General features: G+C 51.0%; 1 protein-coding gene across 1 annotated transcript; it reads right to left on the bottom strand.

Annotated features, from left to right (window-relative positions):
- Positions 1-80: 80 nt before the first annotated feature.
- Positions 81-17,522, bottom strand: LOC136935752 (kinesin-like protein KIF1A). Its single transcript, XM_067229419.1, has 17 exons — positions 17,387-17,522; positions 9,428-9,501; positions 9,008-9,187; positions 8,557-8,625; positions 8,232-8,410; positions 6,474-6,585; positions 6,247-6,324; positions 6,089-6,154; positions 5,982-5,999; positions 5,768-5,846; positions 5,588-5,666; positions 4,927-5,069; positions 4,259-4,297; positions 2,117-2,319; positions 1,717-1,796; positions 1,330-1,405; positions 81-164 (listed from the first exon to the last, which is right to left on the bottom strand). The coding sequence occupies exons 1-17, from the start codon at positions 17,490-17,492 to the stop codon at positions 81-83; spliced, it is 1,665 nt and encodes a 554-aa protein (XP_067085520.1). The 5' UTR covers positions 17,493-17,522.
- Between the last annotated feature and the right edge of the window lie 1,419 nt (positions 17,523-18,941).

Raw genomic sequence — 18,941 nt, 5'->3', positions numbered from 1 at the left:
TCATTAATAAATTACAAATTTAAAAGTTCTTCAAACAAATAACTGAGACAGTAAATAAATAAGGATCAGATCCTTTTCCCCTACCTGGTAATCCCATCTTTGATGTAGTAGAGGAGGCACTCAGACATCAGTGGATCTTCATTCAGGTTCACCAGGTGTGGAGTCTGGAACACACAGAGAAGGATGTTACATCATGTCCTGTATAACACAGACACAGCCCACACGTAGATCAAACCAATAGAGCCACACAGAAATTCACTCAGCGGAAGTCAGAAATATACCCTGAAGATATAGAGAATCAGGTGTCTTGTAACTGTCCTGTATGTTTACTGGGGCTGTAATGTCTCTCCTCATCATCCAACACACTACTGCCCTCCAGCAAACAGAGGAACAGGAAACAGCTCTCTACTGCCCTCCAGTAAACAGAGGAACAGGAAACAGCTCTCTACTGCCCTCCAGTAAACAGAGGAACAGGAAACAGCTGTGTGCTTCATGCCTGCACTGTCTTGCCCAGACCACAGCCTGGTCTGTGTTTGCTGTCAATAATAATGATTTAACAATACATAGACCAGCCATGATGAATTAAAGGCAAAATGTAATTTTAAAATGTGTAAGAATTGTAATAATCGTTTGCCAACAGTATATATAAATATTTTGATATTTGTTCATACTTTAGTATTCATTGGTTTGGCGGCTGTACCTGTAGTACCCTAGCGGACCACTAGTGGGCCGCGGCTCACAGGTTGGGAATCGCTGAATAGACACGTGGCTATCAAGGAAGAGCTGACATTTCAATTTCAGTAGAAGAACTGTGTAGCGTAAATGTTCTGCATGCTTGAATATTAAATCCAACATATTCTTTAGAAACAACATGTTTTATAAGAAACATATCAAAAATACGTTAATGATAATAATGTGGTAGAGTAGGAAAGGGGAGAAAAATCAGAAAGGTGGAGTTGGTTCAGACACTCAGAGAGCAACACTGCTACATGCTGTGGCACAGACCTCGTTAGGGGAGAACAGGCCCACAGTGTCTATAAACACAGCCTCCGGCTTCCTCAGGGAATGCTTACAGTCAGACCAACACAAACACTTCATGTTAAGGATTTTTATCTAGCAGGGATTCACGTCTGTGATTGAAAGAGGGTCTGTTGAACCTGCTAATCTCCGTTACTGTTATACCTTTTGGGTACATTTGATTTGCTACACCACGGGTAACAAAACCAATGTATCAGCCTTCTGACTACCAGCTGAGATGCAAATAAAATGCACCTGAATACCAGGTAATGACACACCTGTAGCTGTTCCTGTGGGACTGGCTAGATTTACCTTCTTGGGAGAGAACACACCCACTGTTCCTCCGTCCTCGCGCATGGCCACGCCCATCTCCGCAAGCAGAGCCTCCCTTAGACATACACACACAGACACACACACAAATCTCAGACATCAATGTCGCTTTACTACAGACTCTCCACTACATATCCGACTGAACACACGTTTTCGCCCTTTGACTTTTCCAATCCTGCCAGTAAAAAAGTAGATACAAATACAATACAAATTCAATTAGAAAACAATCTTCTGAACCACAGTCGATGGGTGGACCAGTTCAGTGCTGATCGAGTCAGTAGTGTAGTCTGTGTTCCTCTGGTCCAGACGCCGCTCAGGGTTAGGGTTAGGCTCACCTCTCCATGCGGATAGGGTTAGGGTTAGGCTCACCTCTCCATGCGGATAGCCTCTGTCCGCCTCAGTTTCTCCTCCCAGGTTTCGTTGAGCTCAGCAATGATTTTTTCAGTTTCCTGGCATGAGGAACCACAGAGATAACTGTGTCAGTCAGCCTGACGGGAGCAGGGTGCTGTGACAGTACTGCTCAGAGACGTCAGGATCACTGACATGAATGAAACAGCACGAGCAGGGCTGTGTGTTGGGTTCTTCCCTTGTACAGAGGAAACACACTCTCACTGTGTGTGAGAGGGAGAGGACGCACAGCTTGTTGCTGAAGAAGAGTGTGAACTATGTTACTAACTAAAGATGTGTGTATTCAGGAAAGGGCGGTGTGTGTGAGTGTGTGTGAGTGTGTGCGTGTGTGTGTGTGTGAGGCATGACGTCCTGTCCCCACCTTCAGCCTCTCGATGGCCTCCTCACTGCCGGGGCTGAACATGATGCGGTCATGGAGGCTGGCGATGGAGCCGGCTCGACTGGAGAGGGCAGACAGCGATGGGGATGGACTCATCCCTGTCATGGCATTGGTCACTGTGGAGAGATCACCCCTTTCATTGACAGCTTGGTCTTTATCATTATTGTTCTTGTAATCGGACAGGTCTGTCAGGGAGGGGCAGGGCCAGGGGTATAAGGTCAGGGAGGGGCGGGGCCAGGGGTATAATGTCAGGGAGGGGCGGGGCCAGGGGTATAAGGAAGTGGATGGGAGATGTTGGGGGGGTGGGGGGGTAAGTGAACCAAACAGAAAAGGAGGAAAAGAGAAGAGAAGGAGAGAAGAGAGAAAGAAGACATGTAGCTTGTAAACGATCTGAAATACAAAAGCGTAACTTCAAGTTGGACAGCGTGCGAGGGTGCGGAACAGTGACGAAGGAGCAGAAGCAGAAACAGCCAATCAAGCCGTGAGGAAACAGAGCAGCTCCTGCCGTCAAGCATCAAGCAAGCATCATCAGTAGGGTTAGCGTTAGCTCCTAACTCGACCATGTCTGGAGTCTCTGCAACATGCTGTAAACCTAATCACCTCGACCCCAGACAAGTTGCCTCATCATGCCCATTCATGGTCCTGGAGATAATAAACCATCCCTGAATTATCCATCATGGACATGTCATTCCTATCATGTCTCTAGCATGGACGACTGTGTCTAAGGCAGAGGACAGGGTGTATGGTACAGACCAGTGCTTCAGATGGCACTGTTGAGATCAGGTTACAGATGAAAGCTGCTGGATGTTCATTAAGCACCCAGACAGCTACTGTAAAACCAGCATTACCAGATCCATTACTGTAGAAGCCACATCCATTCTGCGGCAGAGCAGTGGGTCTCTGTTTGAAAGCTACCATTGTAGGATCTGGGCCAACACAGGGAGGAGTTCTGGCTGTAGTTAGTATCACAATCTCACAGTGATCTTCACTGAAACTGGGTGGGGATTTCATGTCCTGGCCTGACCTTTTTAAATATTCTTTTGTAAATTGTGTCGCAGTGTGAATATTGAGCTTTCAATAACCTTCCTCAAGACAAAGACAGTCTTTGCAATAAACCGGAGCACGATATTACACCGAGACATCGTTATGGAAGCTCGCTGTCACCGGCAGAGACTATTACCAACGTCATGGTAATAACCAAGCTAGCGGCCATGTGATTCAATAACGTTATATGGTGTTGGAGCTTCTATCTGCATGACTGAAGGAAGAAGAGGGGTGCAGTTCTCCTGACAGCCAGCAGGGGGCAGAGCAGATGATGTGGGAGTGTTAAAGCCAGCTGCTGATGGCATTCAGGCCTGTCACTCCAGACATCCATCTGAGAGCAGCTGGCGTTGATGAGCTCCTCAGAGCTAACAGCCCTCTTCACCATCAGAGGCATGGGGTAATGACCTCTGGAACGCTCTGGAACGCTCTGGAACGCTCTGGAACGCTCTGGAACGCTCTGGAACGCTCTGTCTGCCAAGCGACATGAGACATCAAGATCACCTACTGCCTCGTATGATCACATGATTACCTCAGAGCCAAAGCTTTGAGCTCAAAAACTCTCCACAGCACCAGGGCTTGTTATCTGTGTACCTGGGTTACCAACTACCCACAAGCCACCTACAAACTATATATATATGTTAAAGGTTACAAATATATTAGAGTGCAGATATATTTAGATCAACCAAGCTGACATCTACCGTCAACTAATGACTGAAATACTTGTTATCCTTTGCTGTGATAATCTATCATTACTGCTGAAGTACCCTGGTGCTGAGGATGGTGGAGCTAGTGAGTTAGCTTGTGTTTGCTGAATTAGCCTGTGTTAGCCATGTTAGCTTATGTTAGCTGAATTAGCCTGTGTTAGCCATGTTAGCTTGTGTTAGCTGAATTAGCCTGTGTTAGCCATATTAGCTTGTGTTAGCTGAATTAGCCTGTGTTAGCCATGTTAGCTTGTGTTAGCTGAATTAGCCTGTGTTAGCCATGTTAGCTTGTGTTAGCTGAATTAGCCTGTGTTGGCCATGTTAGCTTGTGTTAGCGAGTGTTAGCTGCAGGGGTAGCACTGGGGAGAAATAGACACACATTTCAAACCAGCTATTTCAGCGATGGGCCCTCGGTATGCTGAGAGAGGAAGAGAGACAGGAGGAGAGACAGGGTCACACTTTCAACACTAAGGAAGGAAGGGAGTGTGGCAATGTTTTCACCAGGGTTGTGAGACAGTGAGAGCTGTCTGTGTTCACCAGGGTTGTGAGACAGTGAGAGCTGTCTGTGTTCACCAGGGTTGTGAGACAGTGAGAGCTGTCTGTGTTCACCAGGGTTGTGAGACAGTGAGAGCTGTCTGTGTTCACCAGGGTTGTGAGACAGTGAGAGCTGTCTGTGTTCACCAGGGTTGTCCTGTATCCAGCTGAGCTGGTGAAGGGGAGCTGAAGGTTGCATCCTCCCAGCCTGTGTGTGATAGGTTGCATCCTCCCAGCCTGTGTGTGATAGGTTGCATCCTCCCAGCCTGTGTGTGATAGGTTGAATCCTCCCAGCCTGTGTGTGATAGGTTGCATCCTCCCAGCCTGTGTGTGATAGGTTGAACCCTCCCAGCCTGTGTGTGATAGGTTGAATCCTCCCAGCCTGTGTGTGATAGGTTGCATCCTCCCAGCCTGTGTGTGATAGGTTGCATCCTCCCAGCCTGTGTGTGATAGGTTGCATCCTCCCAGCCTGTGTGTGATGATGGTGTTATCGTTGGCGTGGGCAGGGCTTACTCTCGATGATGTCTCCCAGGCCCTGGGCGCACAGCAGGTCCCTCAGCCGGCCCACCTCCTCCTTCAGCTCGCGCACCAGCCGGTTGCTGGGGTCCTCGTTGATGACGGCGTTGCAGCGGATCTGCTTGGCTCTGTCTGCGTACCTGGAGGGAGACGGGGAAGAGGAGGAGAGAAGGATAACCAAATACACACACACACAGAAATACACACACATACTTACCAACCAACACACACTCTACACACTCTACACACACAGACAAAGAACTGCAACCTCCAGGAACACAGAGCTCAGCGTTCTGACTGAGAAGCTGTTGAAGATCTGAAGAGCCCACAGCTTCTCCTGGTGTTACGCAACACTGAGGTCTACATGATGTTGGCCTTCAGCCCAACATTCAGACACAGGTCTGGGGGGGGGGGGGGGGGGGGGTGAGGACACACGGAAAGAGAGAGAAATAGAGGCAGAGAGGCAGAGAGAGAAATAGAGGCAGAGAGAGAGGCAGAGGTGGGAAAAATAGAGGCAGAGAGAGAGAAATAGAGGCAGAGAGCGAGGCAGAGAGAGAGAGAAATAGAGTCAGATAGAGAGGCAGAGAGAGGCAGAGAGAGAGAAATAGAGTCAGAGAGAGAGGCAGAGAGAGAGAGGTTCCATCAGTATTGTTTTCACCTGAGTGTGCTCAGGGTCTCATCATAGTTGATGTCAGCAGGACTGAGAGCCGCCACCATGGCGGTGCGAGAGTTTCCTCCTGGAGAGAAGAGACCAGTCAACACAGGCAGTAGCCATACACAGGCTGGATGCAAGCAGGCTGCACATGTGCAGGGTTAGATGGTGGAGGATGAGTCACACCTAGGTTCTCCCTCAGCAGCCAGGTCAGGACAGAGTCTCTGTACGGGATGTGACTCTCCACCTTCTTCTTCTTCTTGTTCTGCTTGAGAAGTAAAGAAATCAAACAGGAAGTCAGCACAGGAAGTCAGAACAGGAAGTCAGAACACCTGTGTGACTGGGTCAGCACACGAGGGAGCACTCAGGCCCATCTCATGTTCCCATGACAACACTGTACCTTGTTTGGTCCCGAATCCTGAAAACAAAACAGAAAATATTCATCTGATACTTCATAGAACGAACATAGTAAATGAATACTTAGGCAAATAAAACGTGTATCTGTACCACTTCAGCCAGGGCAGAGATGACCTTCCCCAGCGTGGTCAGAGATTTATTGATGTTGGCTCCTTCCTGTCAGAACAGGAAATGGAATGACATCAGAACATGACACACTTTTCAGTAAAAGGTAGAAACTGAGTGAGCATACAGAACAGCAGACTTACCTTCAGCCTGGTCCCTTTAGCTCCAGTGGAATCGGCCCTCTCGCTCCCAGCCAGATCCACCAGGCTGATTTTGCTGACCTGTGACAGAAACGTCAATAAAGATGAATGGTACAGACTCACATCTTCCTGTTTCGCTCACAGTCTCACAGAGTCTACAGCCTGGGTTAGGGTGAGGGTTAGGGTGAGGTTACGGTCAGGCTGACTCAGGCTGCGATGGCGCCCTCTACCTTTTCGGAGGTGTTGTCCGAGTCTGTGTCGTGGCGCTTCTGGGTGAAGATGATGTTGAAGACAGCATGAGATCGGCTGCTGGTCTCGTTCATGTTGGTGGCCGCCACCGTTCTGTAGAGAGCAGAGACATCATCCTTAACATCATCCCAACCCTCATCCACACTTCTGCACAGAGTACACATATTTAATATCCAGAATACACGGGAAGACTCATTTATAATCCACTTAGCAACAACAAATTCTGCACCAATAGGCATGAAAGGCTTGGATTAATGACACGAAGACAAGAACAGAAGGGCCAATTAAAACTGTGCTCCCCCTTAAGCTAAGATAACAACATTCATCAGACACATAACTGCACGTTACTCTAATTTGGTGTGGTTCATCAGCAACTGTTAGCTGGGCTGCGTAACAGCCCGGTTAGTTAGGGGGTAATGAGACAGGATGTGGGGGTGAGCAGCAGGGAGCAAACAGGAGGAGGAATTAACATCCAGTAAGAACAAACAGCTCAGAGGAAGGGGCATGAGTGCCTTTTAGCAGACAGGACAAAGAAACTGACACCAGTGTGACCATGCTATTGAATTTCAAAATAACACAGGTTCAAATAAATGTGATTCTTTTAAGTTGATATCATCATCTTTTCCCCCCAGAACAGCAGAATCGTGACCTTCCTAGAGTGTGTCATAGTTTCACCCTGGGCCTGCGAGGCCTGTGGTGTACGAGTGGCTTGGTCTCTCAACCCCGTATATTCTGGTACTACATTACCAATTTTCTCATGTGGTGAATTCCCCTGATGAGAACACGAGAAATGTTCAGAATTATTCTATTCATCCAGTCTGTTCATTCATGGCCAGGCATGCACGGTATCCTAGAAGGCCTTCTGGGAATGCAGGACTTACTCTGGAGTTTAAACTCAAACATTTGACAAATCAAAATAGTTGTATTGTACGACTGTTGTCATGTGTGTGTGTGTGTGTGTGTGTGTGTTTGTGTGTGTGTGTTTGTGTGTGTGTGTGTGTGTGTGTTTGTGTGTGTTTGTGTGTGTGTCTGTAGCTGAGGCCAGGGCCTTTCCGTGCCAGTACAATTCTGTGAGAGGGGGACAGGGGGGACAGGGGGGGTGAGAGGAGGACAGGGGGGGTGAGAGGAGGACAGGGGGGTGAGAGGGGGACAGGGGGGGTGAGAGGGGGACAAGGGGGGTGAGAGGGGGACAAGGGGGTTGAGAGGGGGACAAGGGGGGTGAGAGGGGGACAAGGGGGTTGAGAGGAGGACAGGGGGGACAGGGGGGGTGAGAGGAGGACAGGGGGGGTGAGAGGGGGACAGGGGGGTGAGAGGGGAACAGGGGGGGTGAGAGGAGGACAGGGGGGACAGGGGGGACAGGGCACCCAGGGGGGGTGAGAGGGGGACAAGGGGGTTGAGAGGGGGACAAGGGGGTTGAGAGGAGGACAGGGGGGATGAGAGGGGGACAGGGGGGGTGAGAGGAGGACAGGGGGGATGAGAGGGGGACAGGGGGGGTGAGAGGGGAACAGGGGGCTGAGAGGGGGACAGGGGGGACAGGGCACCCAGGGGGGGTGAGAGGGGGACAAGGGGGTTGAGAGGGGGACAAGGGGGGTGAGAGGGGGACAAGGGGGTTGAGAGGAGGACAGGGGGGACAGGGGGGGTGAGGGCACCCAGGGGGGGTGAGAGAGGGACAGGGGGGGGGGACAGGGGGACGGGGGGGATAGGGGGGGTGACGTCACCCAGGGGGAGTGAGGGCCTACCGGGCCTTGTTGCCAGAGTCCATGAGGTCCTGGATGTCGTTGTAGGAGGTGACAGCCAGCTTGGACAGGTCCTCCACGTAGGGTCCCAGCAGGGGGTGCTCTCGCACACGCAGGTTCCCCTTGTTCTTGGGATTCAGGAGGTCACGCACGCGCTCACAGTAGATCTCCATGTAGCTCACCTGGGGGGGGGACGACAGGTGGTTAAGGAGAGTTCAGACAGACGGGTCGACAGACAGACAGACAGGTCGACAGACAGACAGACAGGTCGACAGACAGACAGGCAGACAGGCAGGCAGACAGACAGGCAGACAGACAGACTGCTCACCTCTACAGAGTAAGACAAGTTGTTGTCAGTGTTGCAGCCGTTGATCTTGGTGAACAGATCTTCACACAACTGATGAGAGAGGGGAGGAAGAACCAGTTACATTCTCTGAACTAAAATTATGTCTAATCTGGGTACAGTACCAGGAGAATGTGGTCTGAGAGAGATAGTGTACCAGGGGGATGGTGTGTGTGTGTGTGTGTGTGTACCAGGGGGACGGTGTGTGTGTGTGTGTGTACCAGGGGGATGATGTGTGTGTGTGTGTGTGTAGCAGGGGGATGGTGTGTGTGTGTGTACCAGAGGGATGGTGTGTGTGTGTGTACCAGAGGGATGATGTGTGTGTGTGTGTACCAGGGGGATGGTGTGTGTGTGTGTACCAGGGGGATGATGTGTGTGTGTACCAGGGGATGATGTGTGTGTGTGTACCAGAGGGATGATGTGTGTGTGTGTGTACCAGAGGGATGATGCCTTCCTGATCCTTCTCCTGGCGTCCCATCATGGTGTAGCTCTTGCCTGCCCCCGTCTGGCCGTAGGCGAAGATGCAGACGTTGTAGCCCTCGAAGGCGTGCTGCAGCATCTCCACCCCGATGTCCCGGTACACCTGCAGCTGCGAGGCGTAGTTCAGGTCCTCCGGCTGGGGAGGCAGGGAGGCAGGGGGGCAGGGAGGCAGGGGGCAGGGAGGCAGGGAGGCAGGGGGGCAGGGAGGCAGGGGGGCAGGGAGGCAGGGAGGCAGGGGAGCAGAGACACTACTTAGAGATACTAATTACAGACACAAGTCAGACCATTATCCATGTTGATATTCCATACAGAATATATATCTATCCTTCGAGAAGTAGGGAGCCCAGAGGGGAGAGAGGTGTCCAGGTTTGCTCACCGTGGTGTGTGACCAGTAGGAGTAATCAAAGTTGAAGCTCTTGTTCTCTTTGGGTTGCTTGGGGTTGATGATGGCTGAAAGACAGGAGACAGGACAGGGGTCAGGGGGAGGGGAGGGATACTCTGGGTGAAACCCAACCTGGGTCACTGACCCTGGGTCTGGAGACACACAGACAGGCTGGCCTGGCAAGTCACACCTGCCTGCCCTCAGACAGGTAGACAGGTAAGTAGATGGACAGGCAGACAGACAGACAGACAGACAGACAGACAGACAGACAGACAGACAGATTGGAGGAGGGTTGAGCTTGGATCTGTGAAGCTTTGAGAACTGTGGGCAACAGCATTTCTTTTCAAAAAGGCCTTGACTAATAAAGTTAGGCTTGATGTTCTTGGATAGCGAGGTAGCAGCAGGAGCCCCCCCACTTCAGGAAAACATTAAGATCAGCGAGCTTCTTAACGTTCTGACAGTCCAGCAGACCTACACACAAATGACATCATCAGACCTGACATCATCCAGATCAGAGCTGCAGTGACTGATCAGGCTACGTCAGCTACGATGCGTCACCATGGCAGCTCTAAAAATCTCATCTCCTTAATGGATCTGTTCAGAAACATCTAGTGACTCAATTATGTTACTCTCTCCATCTAACTCTCCCTCTCTTAATCCCTCCCTCCTCCCTCCATTCCTTCCCTCTTTCTCTATCCCTTTCTCTTTCCCTCCCCCGGCTCTCTCTCCCCCACCACCCCTCTCTCTCTCTCTCTTTGTCATCACTTCCTCTCTTCTCTCTGTTTCTGAGTGACATCAGGTCGTACTGTATGTGACTTGTGGTTGAGTTGAGTCACCTCACGTCCCACTCTGAGCAGGAGGCAACGCCAAGCCCCACACACACCAGGGTAGAGACGAGGAGCAGAGAGGAGGAGAGAGGAGGAGAGAAGAGGAGGAGGAGAGAAGACAGAGGAGGGGAGAGGAGGAGAGGGGAGGAGAGGAGAAGAAAAGAAGAGGAGAACAACCTTAAACATACAGAACCACAAAAATAATTAAGCACTCCGATCCTTCCACAGGCTTGTAGCTTCCTCTACTAGCCCATGTTTGTGATTACATTGATGATTTCATGTCATGACAGCACTTAAAAAGGGAGAAGGAGAGATGAGGAGGGAAGGAGGAGGAGGGGTTAATCTCAAAAGGATCGATCTGGTGAAATTAGATCTATGAAAGAGGCGAGGGCGATATGTTTTCCCTGAGGGCCAGTAACCAATGAGCAGAATTTCCTGTGCTGGGTTCCAATTCCAGGCAGGAGGAGATGACCCACAGACAGGCAGGAGGAGATGACCCACAGACAGGCAGGAGGAGATGACCCACAGACAGGCAGGAGGAGATGACCCATAGACAGGCAGGAGGAGATGACCCACAGACAGGCAGGAGGAGATGACCCACAGACAGGCAGGAGGAGATGACCCACAGACAGGCAGGAGGAGATGACCCATAGACAGGCAGGAGGAGATGACCCACAGACAGGCAGGAGGAGATGACCCACAGACAGGCAGGAGGAGATGACCCACAGACAGGCAGGAGGAGATGACCCACAGACAGGCAGGAGGAGATGACCCACAGACAAGCGGGAGGAGATGACCCACAGACAGGCAGGAGGAGATGACCCACAGACAGGCAGGAGGAGATGACCCACAGACAGGCAGCAGAGTTCATCTCAGAACCACCAAAACACTGGAGAATTCTGATCCTTGACCTTCTGCTGTACATTACTGCTGTACAGTATATGTATGTTACTCTCTCTCTCTGTCTTTCTATGTCTCTCTCTCCATCCCTCCAACAGTCCGAGCATGGAAGAGGCCCCGAGGGCAGCACTGCCCATTATAACCCTGCTGAGTAGACAGAGGGAACTAAGTAAAGTGTGTGAGGGGAGTAAGTGTGTGTAGTAAGTGTGTGTAGTAAGTGTGTGTGTGAGAGAGAGAGCAGAAGATGTGTGTGGGTATGACTACAACTGAAGAGCCGTCCGTTGCTAGGCACCCTGAAGGTTTCGTGTTGCCCTTGGGGTGGAAACTGGGATGGGATGGGCGGCGGAGCCGGGTGGAGCACAACAGCTGATCTGAGGGAGTACCTGTGACAGGGTGTCAATATTTCATCAGCCCCTAGCCCCACTTAGAACCTAGCCCTGCCCCTCGCTAGCCCCACTTAGAACCTGGCCCTGCCCCTAGCTAGCCCCACTTAGAACCTAGCCCTGCCCCTAGCTAGCCCCACTTAGAAACTAGCCCTGCCCCTCGCTAGCCCCACTTAGAACCTAGCCCTGCCCCTAGCTAGCCCCACTTAGAAACTAGCCCTGCCCCTAGCTAGCCCCACTTAGAACCTAGCCCTGCCCCTAGCTAGCCCCACTTAGAAACTAGCCCTGCCCCTAGCTAGCCCCACTTAGAACCTGGCCCTGCCCCTAGCTAGCCCCACTTAGAAACTAGCCCTGCCCCTAGCTAGCCCCACTTAGAACCTGGCCCTGCCCCTAGCTAGCCCCACTTAGAACCTAGCCCTGCCCCTAGCTAGCCCCACTTAGAAACTAGCCCTGCCCCTCGCTAGCCCCACTTAGAACCTAGCCCTGCCCCTAGCTAGCCCTACTTAGAACCTAGCCCTGCCCCTAGCTAGCCCCACGTAGAACCTAGCCCTGCCCCTAGCTAGCCCCACTTAGAACATAGCCCTGCCCCTAGCTAGCCCCACTTAGAACCTAGCCCTGCCCCTAGCTAGCCCCATTTAGAACATAGCCCTGCCCCTAGCTAGCCCCACTTAGAACCTAGCCCTGCCCCTAGCTAGCCCTACTTAGAACCTAGCCCTGCCCCTAGCTAGCCCCACTTAGAACCTAGCCCTGCCCCTAGCTAGCCCTACTTAGAACCTAGCCCTGCCCCTAGCTAGCCCTACTTAGAACATAGCCCTGCCCCTAGCTAGCCCCACTTAGAACATAGCCCTGCCCCTAGCTAGCCCCACTTAGAACCTAGCCCTGCCCCTAGCTAGCCCTACTTAGAACATAGCCCTGCCCCTAGCTAGCCCCACTTAGAACCTAGCCCTGCCCCTAGCTAGCCCTACTTAGAACCTAGCCCTGCCCCTAGCTAGCCCCACGTAGAACCTAGCCCTGCCCCTAGCTAGCCCCACGTAGAACCTAGCCCTGCCCCTAGCTAGCCCTACTTAGAAACTAGCCCTGCCCCTCGCTAGCCCCACTTAGAAACTAGCCCTGCCCCTAGCTAGCCCCACGTAGAACCTGGCCCTGAATTCTCCCTGGGTAAACAACACGCTCCAGCTCCAGTCACAAGCGAAGTGGTCCTTGTGGGTAATCCCCTCACACTCTTCATTCGGCTTCTGTATCTTGTCCTCAGAGACACAGAAGCCGTCCCACCGTCACCTAGAAACACAGTCTCCCTGTTCTGTCCTCTCCTCTCTGATAGAGCGGGGATGTTCCAAACCCCACACACAAACATGAGGCCTGTTAGACACTGCCATGACATCAGCAACTGATGTGATGGAGGAGAGGAGGAGAGGAGATAAGGAGAGGAGGAGAGGAGAAGAGGAGAGGAGAAAGGAGAAGAGATGAGGAGAAGAGGTGAGGAGATGAGGAGAAGAGGAGAGTAGAGGAGAGGAGAAAGGAGAAGAGAGGAGAAAGGAGAAGAGGAGAGGAGGTGAGGAGAGGAGAAGAGGAGAGGAGGAGAAGAGGTGAGGAGATGAGGAGAAGAGGAGAAGAGGAGGAAAGGAGAGGAGAAAAGAGAAGAGGAGAGGAGAAAGGAAAAGAGGAGAAGAGGAGAGGAGATGAGGAGAAAGGAGAAGAGGAGAGGATAAGACGAGAAGAGGTGAGGAGGTGAGGAGAAGCGGAGATGAGGAGAACCATACTTATTATTCCAGTGTTCCAGCAGAGCAGGTTTTTAATCACATTTGGCTCAATCAATGATCCGCACAAGTCGTTTGTGTGTGTGTGTGTGTGTGTGTTGACAAAAGGTCACTATGTCCCTGTATTCCAGGGGCTGTCTGGGTAATTGTGAGCTGTTGAGTTTCTAGATGGCGCCAGGTCTGGGTATGACAGGGCCAACTTAATTAGACAGCTTCTAATAAAACCTCCTTTTAGTTCTGACAGCAGGTGCTGTTTGCTCCTTCCCGGCTGTATGTGTACACCACGTCACACTGTCGCACCTTCTCTCACACACACACACACACACACACACACTCACACACACAGACACACACCAATCTCTTTCAGTCTGTCTTATGCCACGTCATGGACACTCATCTCTCAAAGCAGCCAGTGATGCTGAGGGGTCAGACTCTCTCTGGAGGGCATGGCTCCGCCCCTTCCTGCTGCCCTGCCCTGTCTGCAGGCATAGTAACAGCTGAACCGTGACCACTCCTTCAGCACCTGCATGACTCACTGACCAATCACACAAAGAGGAGCACCCCGTTCCTGACAGCTAATTACAGCAGCAGGCCATGAAGCTGTCAGACCTAAATGAGATGCATGGAGATGTATGCAGCCTATCACCCCTGCTCACTGAGAGGATAATAAGCAGACAAAACATCTATTTTCTCCCGTCTCTCCACCAGGTTCTCCTCCCTCGGCCCCTCGGCCCCTCCACCCTGCTGCCCTCCAGCCAGGCCTGTCACTCTCCGCTCCATTCTCCTGCTGTGGGAACCAAGCTGCTGACGGGCTGATGGAAGAGGAGAATGAAGAGGGGGGAGGGAGGCGGGAGGGGGGAGGAACACAAAAGCACCCCCACACCCACCATCTCACCCCCCTCCTTACTTCCTCTCTGTCACAGACACCCACAAACAAGGCTCCATTTAAACCCCTCTAGGCCCCAGGCCTATTCAGACACTGCTACCTCGGGGTATTCATGACATCACCCCCCCCCACCCCCCACCACAGAGCCCCATCTTCCCGGGCCAAAGCAATGCTATGAGGAGGCTGTGCTGCAGGGCTGCAGGGCTGCTGTGCTGCAGGGCTGCAGCCTCAGATGAACACCCCAGGCTGGCAGGCATCCATCTCTCTCCTGTCTGGTCCTGGACGAATTCATCTACCAGCCTGCTACGGCCTGGATGATTCACTGCTTAAGAAGGAAACTCAATCTAACTTGCTGAAACTGGCTGACAGTATTTTCCCCGGCACACATGGGATGATGAAGGAGCTGGTTGTGTCTATGTGAGCCCAGTGCTGTCCGGTGGTGCTTAGAAGGGCCTCGGCCACAAACCTAATGTTCTCCCAGGTAATGTTGTGTTTGAAATTTATTATCTCACAGCCTTCGGAACTAAACTCACCTCAGCTGAACTCACCATCTGTGCTGCAACACAACTACCAATCTGACACTGCCTCCGCATGGCACTGCCTCAACACTGCCTCAACACTGCCTCTGCATGGCAATGCCTCAACACTGCCTCAAAACTGCCTCTGCATGGCACTGCCTCAACACTGCCTCCGCATGGTAATGCCTCAACACTGCCTCTGCATGGCACTGCCTCAACACTGCCTCCGCATGGCACTGCCTCAACACTTCCTCAAAACTGCCTCTACATGGCACTGCCTCAACACTGTCTCCGCATGGCACTGCCTCAACACTGCCTCAAATAGCTCTACACTAACATTACAACTGCTGTACTCTGATGCTGAAGGTGAGGTATGTCCCAGTGCTCAGGTGTTTCAGGTGTTTCAGGTTCTACAGAGCTTTGTGACCTGAGCAGAGTCTGTATATATATATTTATATTATTTGTTTTTTCACAATGTATGCTTCATGTTTTGGCTACCCGCAATGTTTGGGGCTATCTCGTTGTTATGATCAGTGACCAATGCACTTTTGTAAAGCTCTTCCTTGGAAGTCGCTTTGGATAAAAGCGTCTGCTAAATGTAAATGTATATTAAACACCCTCCAAGGCTGCAGGGAAGATAAACATCATTAAACATCATCTTATCGTGATGTTGCTAGTGAGGTACTGTGCTCTGTGAAGTCCAACTCTCCAACTCAGCATGACTCTCTGGTCTCAGTCTTCATGCAGATTACAAACTAAGATAGGCTCCCAGAGTTACACTTCAGTCAGGAAGCCTTTCAAGGGCGTTCTGAAGGTAGAGTGCTGCAGACACACAGCCAGCATACAGCCAGCAAACAGCCTGCACACAGCCTGCACACAGCCTGCACACAGCCTGCACACAGCCAGCACACAGCCAGCACACAGCCTGCACACAGCCTGCACACAGCCTGCACACAGCCTGCACACAGCCAGCACACAGCCTGAACACAGCCAGCACACAGCCAGCACACAGCCAGCACACAGCCTGCACACAGCCTGAACACAGCCTGCACACAGCCTGAACACAGCCTGCACACAGCCAGCACACAGCCTGCACACAGCCAGTGAACAGCCAGCACACAGCCTGCACACAGCCTGCACACAGCCAGCAAACAGCCTGCACACAGCCAGCAAACAGCCTGCACACAGCCAGCACACAGCCTACACACAGCCAGCAAACAGCCTGCACACAGCCAGCAAACAGCCTGCACACAGCCAGCACACAGCCTACACACAGCCAGCAAACAGCCTGCACACAGCCAGCACACAGCCTGAACACAGCCAGCACACAGCCAGCAAACAGCCTCCTTACACTCCTCAGTCCTGAGACAACCGACAAGGGAATGAATAAGTGTTGTGTGTGTGTGTAGGCATGTGTGTGTTGGCTCGTCAGGAGGGGGGAGAGGCATGCATCTGTGATGTCTGGGGGCTGCTCACGGTGCATCTGTGATGTCTGGGGGCTGCTCACGGTGCATCTGTGATATCTGGGGGCTGCTCACGGTGCATCTGTGATGTCTGGGGGCTGTTCACGGTTGTCTATGGGCTTGAAAGAGTCTGAGCATCCTATCAGAAGCACTAACAGACCTGTGCTCCTCCTATGTGTGTGTGTGGGAGTCAGGTGGCTGAGCGGTGAGGGAATCGGGCTAGTAATCAGAAGGTTGCTAGTTTGATTCCCGGCTATGCCAACCAAATGACGTTGTGTCCTTGGGCAAGGCACTTCACCCTACCTGCCTCGGGGGAATGTCCCTGTACTTACTGTAAGTCGCTCTGGATAAGAGCGTCTGCTAAATGTAAAATGTGTGTGTGTGTGTGTGTATATGTGGACTGATACAGCTGCAGCATATAAAACTGAATCTAGATGTCAACAAGTTTTTTTCTAAAAAGGCAACTCTTTTTGTCTCCAGTCAACCATAAGCTCAGAGGGGAGAGAGAGAAGGCTAAATTAGGCCAAACTGTAAATATTTTAGGAAGCCTCATTCATTATTGACCAATGGCTTTACCTTGCAAAGCAGGCTAGATATCCTATCTGCCTGTAGTCTCCTCACGACACAGACTGACATTCCAAGGAGCAAGGGCACCCACGCAACAGAGGAGACAAATACAGCATGTTGTTCACACACTCACACACACACATACAGAAACACACACTTACCAAGCAGTGTAGGTTAACGCATCCATGGTAGGAAGTTTGGAGACTTTCAAACCTTTCAAATCAATTTGGAGGAAGTATAGATAGACCAATACTGTCCATCCAGGATGATTCAACACAACACAAAAACTCCTAAACCTAGCCCTAGCCCTAACCCTAACCCTTTGGAGTTACCAAAAAATCCAGAGAATGTGACTGAATGACCCGTCAGGTCAGATTTGCTCCAGTTCCGGTCCAGTCCACTGGCTGCATGCAGAGCCATACACTAACAACAGGACAAAATGGCTGCCGACTCACTCTGCTGATACAAGCTGCTCTGAGAAGCATGTAAAAACATGAAAACACAGCCAGACACACAGGAGATGAACATCCTAGCAATCTCTGTGTGGAGGTGGGATAAACAGTGGTGTGGTCTAGTGTGAAGTAGAGTGGTTATCCTGTAACTCTTACAGGCCTATCCCCCCCCCCCCAAGCAGGCTGGTTACAGTACTTACTGGTTGTGTTCCCGGACATCTGGATGATGCACCTGCTGTCCTTGGCCATCTCTCTGGAGTTGAAGGGTCGAACCCTCACCGCCACCTTGACCGACGCCCCCGCCATCCTAAAGCCTTCCTCGCTCCCCTCTGCCCCTCTCACACCTGGGCCAAACCACGCCCTCACCTGCAGAACACACGCAATGCTCAGTTGAGCATCCCAACCCATCAACACACAGTAACAGCTCTTCTCAGGACTGACAGGAACATTGATTTTGGTTTGATTTTAAAAACACGTCTGCCTCAGTCTGTTAGTACAGTAACAGTCGTTAATTCATCAAGTCATCTAATCATCAAGTCATTGTTATGAGGACATGTTTTGTACATTTGTGATTCTATACCCCCAGGACACGATTGTTATATTTGCATTTCTGTTTTTCGACAACGAAGTTGACCTTGAGCGCTGACTCCCAGGTCATCTTGGTGTAACTCTGTGTCTCCGTTTTAATAAGCCAACTCAAGTATTGATTCAGGAAGTCATTACCAAGGAGAAAGCATCGTAAATTACATTACTTTAGTGAAGGAACCGATGGCTCTCAAAGTAGGCCTACTCATTCCCATAGCAACTGAATCCATGGACACTAATCATATCCTCTCCTATCTATAAATCGGTTTGAAAGAAACAGCCCAGAACTGCTGATATCAAGTCAAACAACAAACTCCCTGACAAACATTTCATCACCCAACCACAATAATACGCTATGTATTTCAGTATAATAGAGTTTGTCGGAGTGAGTTTGGTGTGTCTGGTTCCAGCCTACAGTAGATGATCCTGTGTGTGTGTGGGCTGAATAGAGCCTGCATGGTCAGCCAGTGCAGGCAGCAGGAGGGCAGGGCAGCCTGGCAGGAACAAAAGAAGTGCGGCCGCAGCTAAACGTTGGCCGCTTCCTGGGATTACTCTGGTCCAATAACACAGAGCCCTGCCCGGGGCCCGGAGTCGACGCGGCCCGACGCCTCAGCAGGACAGGCTGCTGAAGAGTCCGACAGCTCTCTGTCACATTCATGCTGTTTGTCGGAGGAGCCTAAATGCGTCATTAAATCGTAATTGTAATGGGGGTGGCCTGGTAGGACGACCAATGACTCATCAATGTCAGAAATAGTCAAATCACATTCATTTCTCTCCATGCAGGTACATTATCTGTACAGAAGCCAGTATCAAATATAGGCTACAAAAGGGCAGATATTGATAGATGGAGATCAGGTTTGTTTTATTCTTATGCTAGTTCTTCTGTAATATACTGACCTAATGACAGGTATGACCAAACGCCAGAATTATTTTGTTGGATCACGTTGAAAGGACCTTGATGAAGCCTGGCCTGCAATAATATGTCTCAGTTACTCATGTCGAAATTATTACATTAATTGCGGTCATGTGACTTTTAACTTGTGTGAAAACATTAGGCCATGTCACAATTGGATTTAGGTTGGAGGAATTTATACAAAACGGGCCTCCATTTGTCGGACAGTAGAGCATGAACCTCATTATGGAGATATGAGTGGTCGCCGTTTTAGATGT

This window comes from Osmerus mordax, chromosome 26 (assembly GCF_038355195.1).
Source record: "Osmerus mordax isolate fOsmMor3 chromosome 26, fOsmMor3.pri, whole genome shotgun sequence".
NCBI classification, from domain to species: Eukaryota; Metazoa; Chordata; class Actinopteri; order Osmeriformes; family Osmeridae; genus Osmerus; species Osmerus mordax.
Note: the sequence above shows the minus strand (reverse complement) of the source record. Positions and strands in the feature narration are given on the sequence as shown.

Excerpts from the sequence above, each read along its gene's own strand:
- LOC136935752 (XM_067229419.1), bottom strand. The coding sequence starts at position 17,492 with ATGGCGGGGGCGTCGGTCAAGGTGGCGGTGAGGGTTCGACCCTTCAAC. Across the intron at positions 9,188-9,427 it reads CCTACTGGTCACACACCACG|CCGGAGGACCTGAACTACGC; the intron begins GTGAGCAAACCT and ends CTGCCTCCCCAG. Across the intron at positions 1,406-1,716 it reads GAGGCTATCCGCATGGAGAG|GGAGGCTCTGCTTGCGGAGA; the intron begins GTGAGCCTAACC and ends TGTATGTCTAAG.